Source organism: Lytechinus variegatus, chromosome 10, assembly GCF_018143015.1.
Source record: "Lytechinus variegatus isolate NC3 chromosome 10, Lvar_3.0, whole genome shotgun sequence".
Lineage (NCBI taxonomy): Eukaryota > Metazoa > Echinodermata > Echinoidea > Temnopleuroida > Toxopneustidae > Lytechinus > Lytechinus variegatus.
In genome coordinates this window covers 29,087,543-29,107,634 of record NC_054749.1, presented here as the reverse complement: position 1 = coordinate 29,107,634, position 20,092 = coordinate 29,087,543, and the positions used below count along the sequence as shown (strand labels likewise).

The window sequence follows — 20,092 nt, the reverse complement described above, 5'->3', positions numbered from 1 at the left end:
TCTAGACATAATTATTGACCTCTACACAAGCCAATTACAAACATTTTCTTCAAATTCATCGGAGCTCTATATAGGTTGTGCTAGCTCTCACCCCTCATTACCCCCAACATGAAAAGAGCTTCGCCAGCCTACGTCACATTGATGACAATGATAACACCTCCAGCAAACACAGAGTTATGGATTTTGTTTCAGAGAGAGAAAGAGAGAGAGAAAGGGAGAGAGAGAGAGAGAGATGGGGTGATGAGTCATAACTAATGCAAACTCTTTTTATCGATAGAAAAAAAATTAAATACACGGTGTACCAATGCGGAAATAACAGCTGTTGAATTCTAGTGCAAGCCATAAAAAAGGAGAAATATATCAATTACGATTTGGGGGGAATGGATTTCAATGATAAAACATTCAATCATTCTTTGTAACTAGTAACAAAAAAAATCATATTTGAGATATTATGTAATTTGCACAGCGTTTTTACCAGTTCGTTTATTGTATTTCGTTTTTATTGTAAGAAAAAAGGATAGGCCTATACATCGTACAAAATGATGAATAATGACTGGGGGACGAAAGTAGTGAACAAGATTTGATAATGTATTATCATAATATTTTCCTTTTTTCAATGGGTTGAGTGCAAAATAAAGGTCGGAGACCTATGACAACTTTGACTTTTTTGTCATTTCCATTCATTTTCCTTTTTCCAGACAGAATTATCAGCTCACCTTTTATCGAGCCACTTTATAATATCGATATGAATTATGCACACATTGCAGGCTGAGTCATTATACCCGAACATGATGTCGTTGTGATTACCGATGATAATCATATATAATGCGTGATATATAGTTACACGAGAATACGTTAAATATTGACCCATCCTTTTGTAATAATTCTGGAATGCGCTCTATTATCTAATTCTCTTTTTCATGTATGAGAAAGGGGATGTTCACTTGATATATAACATGTCGCTCCAACGTCAAAATAGTTTTTTGCGTTTTATAGATTTCACTAACATCATAACTATATCGCTTCAATAGGAAATATACATCATGTACTACTCAAACACACTTTGCCCCCATTATGAATGCTTAATCATTATCATGATTTCGAATGATTTATGATACCCCATGTAACCTCCCTTTGCCAGAATGATTCGAAATACTTTACACCCTCCCTTCATTTTCCCAAGTTGCCACATTCTTTTTCTTATTCATTTTGTCCTTCTTTTTAAGTTTATTCCTCTTCTTATCTTCTCCTTCTTCTTTTTCTATATCAATCTTCTTTCTCTCCTTCTTTCCTTTCCTTATTTCTGCTTCTTCGTCGTCCTAATATTCTATGAATTCCTATCTTTACTTCCCCCTCCTCGGCCATGTCGGCCTGTTTTTATCCTTTTATTTATTTTTTAAGTTTACTTTCTCCCGCTTTTAACTTACTTTATTTCACGTTCTCTGTTTCCAGTAATTTCTGGTTATTTTCCCTTTTTTTTAATTCGAACTCTAACATGTCTAACAATTCATAAATTATCATGCTCCAATTTTCTTCAATACTTTGTTTCTAAACAATAGCGGTTAAAAATAAAATATAAAATGAAAACGATTTTTACGGTTTTCATGCAATCATCCCCGTCGTCTGCCTTACTCTTTAGTTTGATTTACAAATCAAGTGTGAACGCCCCCCTAGCTGACTGTATACATGAGCATACAGTAAAGGACTATGTCACCTGTTTGATTCCAGCATACTACACACTAGATGTCTAATGACATGTGCACGTCTAAAGTGGTTTGATATGCATCTCTTTTTTTCTTGCATCCCTCGAAGGGCTGTTTGCTCATCGTGGTTCTCTCCTCTCGGTTGGTTCAACATCTCCAGACCCGTTTTCAACCATTCCTAAGTGAAGTGGGATGCTCCCTAGGAAATCATTCATTAACTTTATAATCTGAAGAATAATCATCAGGTATATCCATAATCTACTTTAATCCATGATCAGTTAAATGTGATCGGTTTCTAACTAGTTAATGCGCTCCTATAATGGCAAGTTTAGTGTCAACATGATTTTGGACTTTTCTTAGTATCCTATACCATTCGAATTTCCTGTATCTGCAAATTGATATGGTTACGACCTAATCTCGTGTCCTAATTTCGCCTTGGAGACAACACTAACTGCTTTCGGCTTGACATTGATGTTTCAACATGGCTGCCACTCCGTCGTCGACTAGGACTGCGGTTCGCGGGTTCGTGCTCGAAAGGCGACGTCTGCAAATGACCCTCTTCAACTTCGAGGATTTGGCGGGAATCGGAAGCAAACTCTACTCACCCAATGCTCACATGATGTACCCGGGGTGTAGCCCCATGGAGGAGAAATCACCAGGTCAGTGGATAGCTAGCTAGGTGCTTCTTAGCATCCTCTAAATCTCAATGCATTTCCTTCTTTAGTTTTGCCCTTGCATCATCCCTTCTCACTGTGACTCTGGTCTCTATTTCTCCTTTTCTTTTTCTCTTTCTCTCTCTCCACCCACCCCCACCCTCTCTCTCTTTCTCATCCCCTCTCGCATACCCCTTAATTTCCTTATATGCCTTCCTCTTCATGAATTATAATAATTCTCCTTATTTCTTTCTTTCTTTCTTTTCTTCTTCTTCTTCTTCTTCTTCTTTTTCTTGTTAAATTGTTAAATTTATTGCTTGTTCATGAATTGTTTAATGTCTTCCGCTTTATGTATTACTTATTGATTGTTTTGTTTATTGTTTAGCTCACAAACACTTGACATATTAAGAGCATCAATGTCTGTATATTTTTATTTGTATTATTTATTATATGTAATGTAAATAAAGTTTTACTTTGAAAATTAAAAAAAAAAGTCTTCTTTTTCTTCTTCTTCATCTTCATCTTCTTTCATCTTCTTTCTTCTTCTTCCTTCTTCTTCTTCTTCTTCTTCTTCTCCTCCTTCTTCTTCTTCTTCTTCTTCTCCTCCGTCTTCTTCTTCGTTTCGTAGTAGAGTAGTAGAAGAAGAAGTAGTAGTAGTATTGATGTTACTATTATCCCCTTTCATGCCTTCATTAGGCTCCACCCTTATAGCATATAGGGATGAATTGTATAATGTAGACCATGGGCACATCAAGCAATGTCGTTTTTGTTTACACCTCTCATACCTCATAAAAACTATAATTCGCAATAATCTTAAAAGAAAGAATAAGTAAGAAAACATCCCTGTCAAGAAGTAGAATTCCATCCAAAGGAGGTTAAACGTTTGCCAATTTGAAAGAATCTAAGCCATCCTATCGATTTACTTCTAAATTTAGAAATCGCAGAAGGTTAAGGGATAAAAAGCATGGTCTGCTAACCGATTCTATAAATGCACTTGCCATTTGAAAATCCTGGCTGCTATAGAACATCATATAGAAAATGTGAAAGGTCGCACACACGTCGAATCGCCTAAATACAATATATGCAACAGATACTCATGTGAGAGATGAGCATTTTGTATCTTTGGGGATTTCACGCTTCAGCCCCGTAGCACAAAAGATATAATCAATAATTTTGTACAATTAATCGTAACTGTATGTATATGGAAAACTTCTTTTGCGAAAAGTTACAATTATTGTAAATATTATGTGTACCTATTTATGATGCATCCCGCCCTGGACGGTTCAAGGTAACATATATGGTACGTCGGAGCATGCATAGAATGTCGTTTTGAAAATTTGATCCATTTTCTTTTAATCCTTCAAACCAATTAACCGACTTCTTGATGCCAAGAGATATGTTTTTCATGTCTACAAAAAATATAAGTTTGTGTTGTTATCAAATGACGACTTTCCGGATAAAGCATTTAATTATTAATACCAAGAGAGGGCTTCTACTGCTCAGTGGAAAAAATACAAGGCGTGAAACCCTTTAAGATACGCCAGGGCGGATCCATCATTAATTTCGTTTTGAAGAGGGGGTGGGGAGAAAAACTAATAATGTGTATGTTCATATATATCATTATATGAACAAGAAATGTACTTTCTTTTTATTTTTTAAAATATAAATCTTCAAATTGGGGTGCTGATCAATATTGACTAAGGTATTATAAACATTCTCAATGGAAACACAAGCAATATATAGCCTATATAATCCAACGACTCTGGAGAGTAATACATTTTAACTTGTCTTTTGTGTTTTGTACTTGTCCATTACATATTTGACATTCATGTACATTTTTAAACGTTTTTTTTATTACATTTATATTTAACTTGTCTTTTGTGTTTTGTACATTACACCAGAGGCTGTTTTTCGCTGGTTCCGGAAACTTGGCGGGACAGAACTGGGAATCAGCGTGCAGGAAGTTGGAGATGACATGGACAGCGAACGGCTCTTCGAATGGAGCTATGTCAGACTGACCAAAGCCGGTGGTCAGGTGATAAAGGAAGGAAAGTTAGCAGCAGTGTGGAAGAAAAATGGATCCAATTTTGTTATCGACGTAGAGAGCTTCACCCACAACGCTTAAAGATCTTCTCTCTTACTAGTTTCAAATTTAGTAATCAAATTCAAATTTTAATGCGTTTATTAACTTCACTTTGGATTGATCCTAAGTGAGAGTTTTTGTGCGAGTCGTATATAGAATGGTTTTACGAACCAGGATTTTAATACCGGGTTTTAATACTTTTGTTTAAATATATCGACCGGCCGTTTTATCTAAAATCTACCTGTCAATCGAAGCAGAACGAGAAGTTGGTAATAATTGGCGTATATTCACGCTTTGCATACCGTATGAAAAATGTGTGCATCTGAAAGTGAGTGAAGAAATATTCGGTATAAAAACTATTAAAAAGGGCAAAAAGATGAAAAGCACTTGTAACAGTGATAGCGCCATGGGGCAAGAGGTGACCCCTTGGAATTTATTGAAAAAAATGAAAAGACAGAAAAGGGGCGGAAAATAAAAAAAAGATGGAAGAAAAAAAAGAAAAAAGAAGTTATGCGTCGTGTAATAGCCCCTATTTTATTCGATGAATAAGTGAAGTCGCCTATTTCACCTTGCCCTAGCTGAAAAAAAAGATCGCCACCCTCTACCATGGCCTTCCAAGTGGTAGAGTAAAGGTCATTTTGGAAAAAAAAATAGATTCTGATAGTATGCCTTTTTACTATAAAAGTGTCAATATATGCCAACGACGTTTCAATACATTCAATTCATGAGTATTTATCATGTTTATTGGATTATCAGACTAACCAGTTATCCCCCTGAAAATGATGGACAAGGTCAGTTAGTACAGATCCTTCCTACCAGAAAATATTAACAGGGACATGGGAAGAGAGTGTGCTGGTATTGAAAAATATATTATGACAAGAAAAAAAGATGGCCTCTGAAAAAAAAAATGAAGATGAATTTGGTCAAAAAAGAATGTGATAAGAAAAAAAAAATGGTAATCAATCCAAACTGAAGGTGATTTTTGTCAAAGTTATACTTTTTAGCATACCGACCTGATTTCCAGGGGTGCTACCTATGGTGTATAACATAGGCATAAGCAGCACCCCATTAGGGGAGGGGTTGCTTCAGCATTCCCACTTCCCCCACTTAATAGGAAGACTGGGAGTTAATGTTGCCGTGCAATATTCTCTCGAATTAGAAAAAAATGAAATCTACACGACCTGGTTAAAGAATCATTCAGTGTATTTTATGATTGCATAAGAAAATATGTGATATTTGAATAATTCTCCCATTTCCGTTCACCGTTTTAAGCCTCGCTTCTTCCTTATGTATTTTTATATCTTTATTTAAACTTCTTTTTTTTTTGGGGGGGGGTGCTTCTTTCCTTTGTCCCTTAAGTGAAAATAATATTTGAAATGCGGAATATAATTAAAAATGATAAGAAATTGATTTCAAAGCTCATTGTATTGTTTTCTTTTTCCTTCACTCTACCCAACTACATGTACTCTTCTTTTCATCTTTATTTACTTCCTGCTCTCTTCTCCCTCTCTCTCCCTTTTTGTCCCTGTCTGTCTCCTCTCACTGGATATACCCACCAAAATGATTCATTAAACAGTACAAAGTAAACCAAACATTTTCATTGTTTATTTGTCATTTTTAATGTTCAGTGATAGTATAACAGAACAAATCATTACACACACGGCTTTTTAGTAGTTCATAAACATTTACAACAGATATCACATTTTCCATTTTGAACCAAAATAATATGGCTATAACGAGACATACAATAATCCAACAGTCATATAGATAATATATAAATACATTCTTCTCTATATTTTGTTTAAAACACAAAAACAACCAACATCTTTGATAATAATCTTGTATCAAATATCTATTCTTCTCTACTAAGTTTATTTCAAGTTCATAGGAGACATTTAGGAGACAAATTACATGATTTCTAGCATACATGTATATTTATAAACATTGGGTCTGCTTTCCATTTAGGTCTGACCATAGACCAGGGGCCTGTTTCACAAAGGACAAATGTGATAACGTTGCCATTTTAGCAACTACCATGGTAACAAAGTTCAGCAGCCAATCACAATCAAAGTTACCATAGTTGCAACTCTTTGTGAAACAGGCTAGTTATTTAAAGAGAAAAATATCCTTCGCAAATAACAAAATAGGTTATTCTTTTAATATTTGAGTTTTGGTTACTCCTCCCCAAAGTGGCTGTCATTATTTAATTGATGCATTATGCGATTTCACATGAATTACTTTTTGAAGGGGTCGAGTTCCAGAACAAAATAAAACTAACAGCATATTTTTGCTTTTCAACATAAAGCCACTTCTCAAAGGAAAAAATATTATATTAAGAGACTCAGGGTAAGATCTTTTACACTTTCTGATATGAAAATAAAACAAGACCATTACCAAGAGAGGATACTAAACACTCTAAAACAAAGTCATACATTCATTTAACATAAATGGAAGAATACAGGTGTAACAGTTAAGCACTTTTGTAAAATTAAATCAGAAGATATTCCAAAATAATTCACATTATTGGACCTTTACCGAACCTCTAGACGGGCTTAAATGCCAACAAGTTTGATGCCAACATCAAGCTTGAATAAAGAAAGGTGTGACAATATAGCATCAAGTGCTCTTGAAGTAGTGATAGATGCAAATCTTTTCATGAATGTAAAGCGCAATAGATATGCATTTAAACTAAAATGTGTAAACCGAATATTTTCCATTTGATAGACTAGTCTATGGTCAAACAATATACAGACTCCTTTTTACAGAAAAGCAGACCCACGAGAATACTGATCAATGCGAGTTATATCTCTTAAAAACATTATTTTATAAAAATACCTTCATCCCTTCTGATTGTGTGTCTACCCATTGTAAGGTGCCTTACCATGAGTCAATGCAGCGTCTTTCACAGAGGAATCATGCAAGGTCTCTTAATCACTAATCCTCACAGTCATGATAGACAAAATGAGGATGAATGCAGAAGAGTCACTGTAAAAAGATGTTATAATCTTTACAGTGGGAATCATAGAAGACCTTTGTAGCAGCTCTCACAAAGTCCCATTTTGTTTATTATGAATGCGAGGATACGTGATAAAAAGCGCTTGCAGGATACCTCTGTGAAAGATGCTTCGCTGACTTTCGGGAAGATACCCAAGTGACAAACTCTACAAGACGTTCATTATGAAGTTGCTTTTTTGTGCCGTTCAAAATATGTTGCAATAATAAACGTATGAGAGACACAACACATCCTGTCTGGTCAAGGCAAGCAAATTTAGGATTAACCGATGAACGATGAAGAAAAAAAGGGACATCATTTTAATGTAACACTTCTACTTCAGTCTCTTAAATCCAGATAAGTTTGAAACAATTAATCTGGGGTAAAAACACAACTCAGATTTAAGATGATTTAAATTCTGATTCATCATAGTCGATTACAATGTAGCATTAATCCAGTAAATCTGACATAGCTTCCAGGATCAGATATCAACCGTTCTTGATTTATTCCTATGTCCAGTTGATAAATCGTAATTCTTGATTGTAAAATACTCTATGTTTTAAGATATCCAAACAGAAAATTGATCATAATAAATCATATTTTGTATTAAAAAATAAGAGAAGTATCAGAACAAGAGCCAATATTTCATGGATAATGAAACAAGCAAGAGTGAAATCAATGCACATTCAAGTGCAAATTAAAAAGGTAACTTTCAAAACATATCCAAAAAATGAATAAATCTGTGGCTTAGGAGATATTTGATCAAACTATCCACTTCAATAATGTAACACATGCCCAGCCTTCCAAAACACAAATGTGCTCCATTCATCATCACCATAAGAAAACTGAAAACAACCCAATTTTCAAAGTACCATGTTGGGTATGGTGTGAGTGTGTATGTGCGGGGGGGGGGGTCAAGATATCAATTTTACAAATTCACCGTCTTTCCCCAGCACGTAAAGACAGTATAGTACATTTGTGATTGAACAAATACGGGGGAAGGCATGATATTTTTACATTTCATAATTTATGCTTTTGATGAACAAAAAAAAACTTATGTCATTTCCAAAGCATGGGAAAACACAATTCTAAGCAATAAATATCCATTCAAATTGCATGATTCCATGCATTTTCAAGCACAAATATACATTTAAAAAGCTAGTGGCCTCACTTCTCCATGTCTCTTTGTATTAGTTTGGCATCGGAGTCCACAAACACTATTAAACACTCACACATGTAAATTCTATTTTTGCACTCCTATTCCTTAATTACCTGTGAAATTCATGATTCTCTTCTAAAAATATCAAATTCTCACATTTTTCTATCTCCACTGAACCAGTCTTATATTTTCTATGTACGATTTCAAGCTAACACTGTTCACTTTAAACAAAGAAAGTCCACTGGCAACTTACATTTAAGTAATACCATGCTACCAAACATATTATTAGTATTTTTACAATCTGAAAATTCATTTTCAGCAACAAGAAATACCAGTTCATTGGTAGCCAGTGACTTTGTAATACATTATAAATGCATTAGTAATGAAATTTCACACTATCTCAATAAATTTCCGCAGAATATTTATAAATTTTGCTATTTTATCAATACTGATATTGCAATAAATGGGTTTCTATTGTTGCAGGTGACAATACTCAATGACAGATTTTGGTATCCTTAATATTAGCTATATGGGTTATTCTAAAGGAGAAAAATACTTAGGAAGCTAATATCCAATGCATGACTAACTATACAATCCTATCTGAAGTAGGGAAAACTTTTCAAAAGTAGATCATCAGTAAGCCACTTACTCCTAAGCTGGCAATACTTTGTGGATAGTACTGTTTATATTCTTATTTAGATGTTACAAAGCTTCAAAACTATTGCATATACATAGTTTTGACATCAAGGGTTTGATTTTTTAAAAAGGATTGATATGCAACTTTCAAAAAATCAAATGCATCTACTGAATGGGCACTTCTGATTAGTTTGATTTTTAGAATTGTGTTTGATAGAAACTCTTTCTGCAATGGGCCTCATATCATCTACAGGTAAATTGCCAATTTGTCTACTGCCAACTTGTTCACCCATCACATCGTCTTCATTCATTTAGTTTAATGCCATTCAGTTCATCAACATTTCGTCTAACAACTATTTGGTCCAATAATCACTCTAATCACCAGTTCACCTACGACCACTTCATATCATAACCATTTACAGTAGTCTTATACTCACTTTGGTTTCATTTTCATTTCGCCAAATTAGCATTTAGTCCAATTAGACCAAATGGTATATGGACTAAATGGCTATTGGACCAACTGGTTATTAGACGGAATGGAGAGTGGACGAAATGGCAATTAGACCATGTGGATAGAGGACGAATTGGTGGTAGACTACATGACAGAAGACAGGTTGGTAATTGGATAAATTGGCATTAGACTGACTGAAAATAAACCATCATCTAATACCTACTATCTAGACTTCATTTGAATAGAAACAGCTGAAACTAGTCAGGAGTGCACATTATGACATAATTTTCCTGAGTGTTTGCAAAGAGCACTCGCGGTATTGGCTTTGGTTAATTGTCACTTTCCTTAAAAAACCCAAATCACTTTGGCAATATGACATGTCTCATGTCAACATGAAAAAGAGAGCAGATTTCACATGTTGCTACAGAAAACCATAAGAATTCAGAGACATGTCTTGTGAAATTATACGATAGCATCTTTTGCAAATTGAGACTAAGTATGAAAAGTACCAACGCATCACACATGCTACAGTTTTTCTGATTTTACAGCATCAAACATGGTTTCAGAAAGAAACCTTTCTATACAGCATAAAACAGTATATATCCTGAATCTACATGTATGGTGATGCAAAGTTTGGTTCTTGTGGGAATGATGATGATGATGATTATTATATCGGTGATGATGATGATGGTGGTGGCAATTCAAGTTTATATCATTATTGTGATGACTACAAATACTGAAACTTACACTACCTAATCCTTTCATCTCGCTTGAAATAGAAAAACCTGGCAGATATACATATATTTCACACTTGATAGCAGCAAAACTCCCTTTAGAACATTTACAAACTTGGCATACACTGTATGCCGCTTATCATAATTGCAATTAATTCACAATGATTGCCAAAAAATTATTCATTTTAAATAAAGTTTGCTAAAATTCACAAAGCAACAAAACATGTGCACAATCAAATATTACAGTGATTCATTTTGCATACCTTGACTTCATGTTTCCTTTGCACAAAAACCTTTTAAGATCTTTCCTCGAGTTTTACTAAAGCCTCACACTACTATATTATGACAAATCTTGAGCAACATTTATGTAGAGCGTTGTGGCCCAGTGGATTAGTCTCCAGACTTTGAAACAGAGGGTCGTAGGTTTGAATCCCAGCCATGGGGTTATTTCCTTCGGCAAGAAATTTATCCACATTGTGCTGCACTCGACCCAGGTGAGGTGAATGGGTACCTGGCAGGAATTTATTCCTTGAAATGCGTGTGCGCTGTAATCTTAGTAATTACAGCTGCCAAGCTACAGCTGGGGTAATAATATCCAAGTCCTTTGGAAGTGCATAGAGACATTATTCATAATTGTGATATGCGCTATACAAGAACTGTATATTATTATCATTATTACAAATTAGCAGGACACGAGGCATCAGAATAAAAGTTGAAGATGCAGAGTATTTTTGGCACAAACAACATTGTGGATGGATGAAATTGTCAAAAGCAAACTTTTACTGCACAATTTGAACAAATCATCATTTGAGAGTTGATGCATATAATGCAAAAAAAAGTAAGATGTCTTTCAATGTTTAAACACTGCAGAAATTTCTGTTGAGCTTTTTCATGACATACTTGAAGGAGGCGTACTCAATTACAAGTTTTTTTTTTGTTCATTGTGCCCATACAATGGTGTATGGAACATACAGACAGTCATACAAACAAACAGTGAGAGAGAAAGACTCACACACATACATACACACACGTACATATGCACAGAAAACAATCAATATGCAGCTAAAATTTAGAAGCACAAGTTCTGGCAAATAAATATCAATTACTGTCAAGTCTTATTCAAAAGAAGTCAGTTGATAGCAAGATGACAGGAATCTTGCAAAATGACTTTATTTTATAAAGGAATATCAAACTTGGGCAAGCAATTTGAAAAATAGACAACTGCTCAGACCCTAAATCAAACCGGTAATGGCTTTCCTGTTTTAACATTTACTATATCCCTAATTAGATTTGATAAATAATTTCTGACATCAAAAGCAGCTTCAGACTTAAAGATAAATTAATGTTGCTGCAATGAACACTGATTTTATGAGAAAGTCTATTAAACCAAAGTAAATTGTCACTTTATCACCATGGATCTAGATCTGTACTCTTACCTAGACTGAACTCCGTATAATCATGAAATCTAAGCTGAAAATGATCAAAGTGAAGATTGCCAACACAGAAAAGCACATGTGGGAAAGTGTTTTATTATTGACTGGAAAAAAATCTGACATTTGACTGAAATGCCAAGCTTGTGTTGCTAATTTCTTAGCAATTACCTTCCAGAATCCTTTGGTACATATTTCTTTATTTGTACACACAGACATTTACGCATAAAGACATCTTTAACTTGCAAATAGCTTTATAAAAACACCCCCAGTGCCTGGTTGAGAACTTCATAAGATACAATCGGCAGACAATACGCAAGAGGATACCAGCTTTGTGACTGTCTTTCATCATGTAGTTTTCAGACAGGTTTCCTCTAGTGAAGATCGATTATGTCTGTGGAATTCACTTACAAGACAGTTATTTATCAAATGCTCTACTCAAGGTCATTTTGAAATCATAATTAGCCATTCCATTTTAAATCAATCAACCATTTTGCATGTCTGACCCCCATTTTTTCCATCATTATTACACTTTTTGAACTACTTAGGCCAAGAAAACTTGAGAGCATTGAACCATTTTATATGAAGTACAAATGATTTCATGAAGGTCCTGCATGTGGGGTTGAATGTACATGTACATGTACATACTTTATGGAATTTCCCTAATAATCATCTTCTACATTTTGCATGCATATGGTTTTCAATGTATCGGGATGATTTATGCTATTTGGTAACAGATACATCATTTCCTGGTCATCAGATCCTGGCTTAACCAAATGCATTGTCCACACTTTCTCTACTCCCTGGGGGAGCATTCCAGCAAGAGCAACCAAGCTCAAATTATTCAGCATATAACATTGGCTTTGCATCCAACTGGGCACCCATTTTATTGGCAGTTTACAGATCAAGTTCTTGCTTATACAAACTCCTTTTGGCAAAATTACATTTAATCTGGATGATAGTGGGAGTTAAAGAACAGGACCAAAAGGCTTAATACTGTAACCCTTGTCACTGGCAACACGAGGCTATGTTCACTTTATACAGCAAACCACCAAAAATGTTTTGATTTTTAGGGAGGGAAATAAATGAAACTTTGGATGTAATATCCCAAACACAATAAAAAAAGCACAAAAAGAACAATAGCAATGTTCTCACAGAGCCCTTTGTTCTCATCAGCACTGAACTGTGAAGCAGTCCCATTACAAGTCCCATTTAAATGCTATGTGAACGCTCCCAAGATCAGAAGACTCCTTTCAAAACAGTCCCACGCATAGAGAGTCCTGTGGTGAAACACATGAAGAATAGCACTATCAAAGAGCATGATGTTTGGCTGTTTTGAGTTTTCTCCTGATATACAGTGAAAGTCTATTAAATCAACAGCATGGCTCAACTCTGTCCACTCATCGCAAGGAGGATCTCTGAGACATAGGTTGCGATGTCGATGTTGGCGTGCTCATATTCTTTGATGAATTTGTACTCCTATAAAAAAAGTGTAAAACAGGGAAATATGGGCATGAAACACTGACCCTACATGTCTTTAACTGAAGAGGTAAGATTATAAATGAGGGCTTTGTGTACATGATAAAGTCAAATACTCCATTTAACAAATAGGATTTAGGGAACATTATGGTATATAAACAGTTATGGGTCTAAGATATGAGTGAATAAATTGACGCTCCTTTGCAACACCTCATGGCAACTAATACGCAATGCAATTTCATTGCGACATAATAGCTTCATGCGCACAATCATTTACTAACCAATGATAATCTTGTGGGTGGAGCAAAATATTCATTTCATCCAATATGGAAAAAATTCGATGGTTTTTAATAGGCACACATGTTAAATATCAGTTTTAATATTTTGTCTCTTTGAAACAACCTCGCAAGACGTCAAAAAATATCTGCGGCTCTGAGACCCTACATCTAAATATAATGATAAACATGTGTCAGGAAATAATCTAGGCTCTGATTTTGTTTGAGAAGTGAAAAGTGAGATTCTAGCTAACTTTTTGAATTACTAAACCATACCTTTTCAACCTTAGTTTTTGGTACATATACTGTATGGGTGCTTATCTCCACATTTTCACCACACAGGATGTTTGCAATAGCAAAGATTTGCTGTTGGGACATAGGCACCAATTACTAAATGTGTCAACATTTTTTGCACATTGTTGAATTTGAGGCCGATCGGCAATCCATGAAAAAAAACACCCACAAAAATAACAGCTTATACAGTATACAAACGCAAGCATGACTGGTAACCTTTTTATTTTTATTTACATCCAATTCAGTATATATCTGATCTTTGAAATAAAAATTTTCGTTTTAAACTAACATCTGAATGGAAAGAAACTTCAAGGTTCTTTCAAAGTTTTCTTAGGGTTACAGATAATACACCCTCCTGATTTCAAAACAACATATTAGAGTTTCTCATTTAGCATGAAGGGAGGGTCATCAGTTGTGCGTTTACTTACTTATAGTTTGAAAATAGCCTTGGGCCACATAAAAGAGAACTTAGCAAGTTATTGTAGGAAAACCTTTTATTAAAGATTGATTGCAATGGTAACAATGTGCAATCAATCATATGAATTAAAATGAATCGCTATGTTTTTTTTACAATCCACAATGATTCAAGACCCTCAAGTTTCCACATAAATGTTATAATCTATGGTAGCATAGCTTGCCAATATCAATATTACACTCTAACATTGGCATGCTGATTCTTTTTTTGTCTATACTTATGTTTTTATTTTGGCCAAAACTATAAATTCAATCTATCAAAGTCTTTGATAACCAAAGAATGACTTTCAAATACTCACTAATAAATTCTTGTACTTTGGCCTGTACTTCTCATCCTTTGTGAGACTGTAAAAAAATATACAATGGACACAAATTATATTCTCATCATTTATTATTATTAAAATGGGTCCTTTCATGCACAAAAAGATATTTTCTAGGGCTGAAAATATGTTACAGAAGAAGAAATTCTTGTATAAATATAATAAAAGTCATATTCATTTTTCATCTTATATAAGCAAAATATCATGCCATACATGATTATTATTGCAATGAGACCAAACTGAAATGACACTGCAAATTTACATCATTCTACAATATTATACAATAAGCCATAAAGAAGAACAAGAACACTATTACTGCACCCCCTGCACTTTTTTAACACAGCTAAAACTCCCTTCTACACTTCTACAAACTACATCTAATACAGAGTTGAACTGGGGGAACCCCCTAAATATTACCCGTACAATACCAGAGTGCAATACCCTACCACTTTTGTGGGCATGGTATACTGGTATACTGGTAGTTTAGGACAAGTCAGGAAGAAGGGAAAATTAGATTGCAGTGTATTTGCTGAATCAAAAGTGTTATCATACAACAAAGGCAATGTGGTTTTGACTTTTTTACAATTTGTGCTGTCGTTTGATACTAAAATGAATGTCCACATGTACAAATAAACATAAATATCTTTTGCCCTTGTTTGTTATATTTTCAATAATATTTCAAGTGTTACCTGTAAGTAAAAATAAATCTTGTAGATCATAATAAATGAAATACATCCAAAATGAAAAAGAAATGAATACAAAATACATGTAGTGCAAACAATTAAAATGCATTTTTTTATCTTTTTTTTGGGGGGGGGCCTCCAAAATAGCCCAGTCATTTTTATAGATTAAAGATCCAATCTGAGCACCAAGCAGAAATTTCTTAGTGTTATGAAGCAGTTTAATAATTTGATTTTGTTTTCTACATTGTGGTATATTTCTGTTATTATTGCTGTATTATGTTTCTGATATTGATGCTGTGATTGTTACTGATGATGAATTACTTTTCTTCTTCAAATGCATTCCACATCTAAACTTAATTGCATTGTGAAAGTACATGGAACTTGAAGGTTGCTTATTCTTTTAATATGACAAACATTCTCCATTCCTCTATAAGAAATTTTGTACCAAGTGCTACACATTGAAGAAAGTACCAAATGAAATTGCTCACCATTTATTGACAAAGGAAATAAAGTCTTCCGAGTAGCAGTGCTTGTCACTGTTTTTCAACCTTGGTGGGTCACCTTTGACAACCTGAGAGAGCTGCTCAAAAACACTGTTCCATTTAGGATAGGGGAATTCCCCTGTTGATACCTCATACTGAATAGGAGTAAACACGAATACGATTTAATTCAAAAGCAAATGGCTGTCTACACACCGTTGTAAATTATAAAGGGAAAGTCTTTTATGCATTTAAGTTATCCATTGATATAAAATAAAGATAATTATTGTCAACCTGAAAATTTGATAAACAATAGAATTGCATTCCTTGCTCTTCTATCATTTTGTCTAGGGCCTGTAACACAAAGCTTGGATATTGTAGAGCATTTTTTCAATGATTGATTGCATTGACTTCAATGTACAATCAATCGTGAAAATTGAATGTACGATTAATCGCTAACCTTTGTGACTCGGGTCTCCCCATATTAGTAGCACTCTTATTATTTTCAAACTTGTGAAGTTCAGTAATTTTTAAGGCCCACTGATTTTCTTCCATTATTTTAGACTGTAAAATCATTGCAAACAACTAATTTGTTATGGGGCTATCAATAGGCTTCACAATAGGTCCCTTTCAGTTTCACATACATGCATGTAGCATTTACACCATTTTTAGGGTCCCAAATCAAGCATTTCTGAGTTTTTAATCATTGAAAATGCATTGCTCTAGTTTTATTGTATTACATCTTTCCACTGATGCAAACTTATTTGGGACTCCAATAGCGTTTAAAACCACAAACAAAAAAAAATCACATAAAATATTGATATCCATGGTCTTGTCATTTCAGGAGGGGAAGGGGGCTGGTGTGATTTTTTTCTATGAAGAGGTAAGCATGAATACAAGTATACTTAAGCTTCAATGCGACTGCTGAATAAATATTCAGCAGTTATATCTCCTGTGCAAGATCTCACCAACATGGTCATGTTACATACTGGAAACAACTTGGAATATACATACATGTATGGTTTTAAGTCATGATAATCTCTACGTGAAACACCCCCTCCCCAGAACGCAGTAGTAAAATTGTTTGTAAATCTATCTTTTTACATACCATTGTGATTCCTAGACTCCATACATCTGATCTGATATCATAACCCGGTCTTGATTGGAAGGGATCTATCCTCTCAGGCTGTATAATGAAATGAGGAATTTAAGATACAAATAGAAAATCACTTGACAGCTCCGTTTACATTCTCTTGGGAACAGGGTTGGCGATTTTTTTGATTTTTTTAAAAAAATCAAAAAAATCGGATTTATTTGATTTAAATCAGATTTTTTTGATTTAAATCAGATTTTTTTGATTTTTTTGATTTTTTAAAAGTTCCTTCGAAAAAAAAGGGTAATTATCCCCCCCCCCCCCCTTACTCTTACAATGACATCAATATTGATGTTATACATTTCACCCCTAATATTGTTAACCACACATTTTGTAATTAAAATCCAGTAAAAATGGGCAATTAATAATAATTTGAGGAATCATGTATCTGAACTTAATTCTATCATACGTAGGCCTATGAAGGAATATTCCATACGGAATTCCCAGTGAGTAGAGAAAATTCCCCTCTGGGATTTTTCATTCAAATATTTAAAAAATCCAAGAGAAAAAATCCCTTATCAAAACTGCCAACAAACCCTTTGCCAATTACTAGTATTCATGTATATTGTAAGAGAAATAATTCAAATCAATTATTTTTTTCAATTAGTCACAGCTTTACAATAGTCAAAGAGAGACTACAACTGTATATGTTTAGGATCTTTTTGATAAAAAGCTCTTCTCTTGCTACAGATATAGATGCAAAACTCTCAGTTTTGGAGAACAATATAGGAGATAGCTTAGTCAAAGGGTGACTATACTACATTATGTTACTGTGATTTTTTTACATTAATCTACAATTTTCATTCCCATATTCTCTACAAAAAAAATCTGTTTGATCCATGAAGTATGAAAAAGAATCTACTTACTTTTAACTTAAAGGATAAAAACTGCAAAACTGCTTAAATTACAACATATGTATTACAAAAAGAAGTATTTTATTTTAAATGAGACACAGCTTACAACTGCCAATGATTGTAACTGAAGTACCTGCATCTTAACATTAAAATGCAGTGTTAAATGTTTATTCTGAGTTTTGCAAATTGTTGTTATAGAGCTCTTTCCATTATTACATGCAGATATACAAAACTTCCATTATTTGTAGCACTGAACATAAAATGGGCTGCAGTGACTTAAAAGGTTTATAAGAGAAAGCTTATGACTGTACTACATTATGTTAATGTGATTTTTATAATTATGTTATTTAAAACATCAAATGTATGATAAATGTAACAATACGAAATAAGAGGCATGTTAAATATGTTGATTACATGCAGACATTTTTTTATATTTTACATGACAGAAGTAGTTATGTGTAGGCGAAGGATCAAAACTGGAAAACTGCCAACAAACCTTTTCTCATTGACTTTTATATATTATATATTTTTTTTTACAAACTGCTCTCTGAAAAGTTGGATTATGTGAAAACTTTATGTTAAGAAAGAAATTGACTAATAATAACTGACAAAGAATGTAAAATTTCAGAAGAAAAACTCGACATAATTTACAAAAAATGAGTACCTATTGACAACATACATCTGTAGTTTTTAAGGAATTACCTGATTTTATTAATTTGATTTTAATTTGTTTTAAGTAGATATGAAGACTTTGTTGATCTTTTATTGATATAAAGTTAATTCAAAGTTTTTCAGTTGACTTGAAGAATTAAAACTGCATTGAACAAATACTTTGTCCATGATTTGTACATGTTTCAATGGAAGTGATTTAAATCAATGATTTTTTTAAAAAAATCATGGTGATTTAAATCGCGATTTAAATCACGATTTAAATCAACATGATTTAAATCCGCCAACCCTGCTTGGGAATAAGTAAAACATCACAGCAAAGTCTTTTTCCTATTTGAACTTATCATACAAAGTATAAACCCCAACCTACTTCAGGTTAAGATGCGGTTCAGACCCGGGGTGGCACTCAGTATATAATGCATGATTGGTATGTGCCGCGGAGAGGACCCCAAAGTTTTACACTCAATTTCCGTTCCAAATCATAGCATTTTAATCTTATTAAGAAAATGAAAAAGAAATCGGTTCCAAAGCAAAGCATTTTTTTCTTATCCAGAAAAAAAGATGGAAGACAACTGTTCCAAAGCTTTGCAAATTTTTTATTACGCTATTCCAGCCGCATTGATCCGCTACAATGAACTGCATTTTTGGTGAAAAGCGTCCCACAGAGCGCTGTCCGACCATAGCTTCTGCATGAGCGCACCCGTTCCTTAGGAATGCATATGCACTCACACGCAGGCGAACCGTTCAAGGACCACAGTTTTCACATTTTGTAGTTCTGAAGCCCGTTCCAAAGACCCTCCTTTTTACAATGAACCCGTTCCAAAGCCCCCGTTTTTTTTCTTGCTTCCAGCACATACGTACCCCTTTTGTGGCCGAGTGCCCCCCCTCCCGCTGGTTCAGATGTACCCAAGGTGAGTTTCTGATTCACAAGTAAAATACAAACAGACAGACTATAATGTCTAGTGAGGGTTTCATCAAGCTGTTCGAAAATACAAGAGACTTTACGAATAACTGGTGATCCTTTCGTACGGTTAATGATATATTGTACACCCTTTTTTTATTAGGTGTTGATTTACATGTAGTTCCTATGAAAGGGTCACCAATCACTTGTAACTTACAAACAGCTTTACAAGACACTGGTATGCTAAAGTCATTAGTGAGAATATCCTCCTCTTCTTTTGAGCCTGATTACTGCTTTAATGCTAGAAAGGATTCTCCCATGGGAAATATCTTACGCTAAATTTAACCTTGAATCATACGTACATTAACTCATGCCAATCAATATGTATGACCCTAAAATTTACAACAGAGACTTTTCCCACATCAACGCGGAATGAATCCTACAACGCGCCTATTACTTTGAAAATGCAAGTCAAATCACAATGTCTTTGTCGAGGATTGGTGAATCGAAACAGCAGTTTCATCCGTGACTCTCGACAGACGACATATTTGCAATTTTTCGTCAGCTCTGAAACACATTTCCAATTCACTGACGCATGACAAAGTCTTCATTGTGTTTTGACTTGCATTTTCAGAGGAATTCATCGCGTTGTAAGATTCATTCCGCGTCA

The 20,092-nt window shown here is 34.3% G+C and overlaps 2 protein-coding genes across 2 annotated transcripts in view; one reads left to right on the top strand and one right to left on the bottom strand.

The window, feature by feature from the left end:
• The first annotated feature begins 1,726 nt into the window (after positions 1-1,726).
• On the top strand, positions 1,727-5,855 carry LOC121422459. Its single transcript, XM_041617525.1, has 2 exons — positions 1,727-2,362; positions 4,258-5,855. Exons 1-2 carry the CDS (start codon positions 2,185-2,187, stop codon positions 4,479-4,481), a joined length of 402 nt encoding a protein of 133 aa, XP_041473459.1. The 5' UTR covers positions 1,727-2,184; the 3' UTR covers positions 4,482-5,855.
• Positions 5,856-12,536: 6,681 nt separating this feature from the next.
• Positions 12,537-20,092, bottom strand: part of LOC121422509 (dual specificity mitogen-activated protein kinase kinase 4-like) — a 28,092-nt gene continuing 20,536 nt past the window's right edge. The window contains exons 9-12 of the mRNA XM_041617630.1: positions 16,954-17,031; positions 15,855-16,003; positions 14,663-14,708; positions 12,537-13,320 (exon numbers count right to left, since the gene is read on the bottom strand). Coding sequence (XP_041473564.1) covers positions 13,228-13,320; positions 14,663-14,708; positions 15,855-16,003; positions 16,954-17,031 — 366 coding nt within the window. The 3' untranslated portion in view covers positions 12,537-13,227. The remainder of the gene's footprint in view (positions 13,321-14,662; positions 14,709-15,854; positions 16,004-16,953; positions 17,032-20,092) is intronic.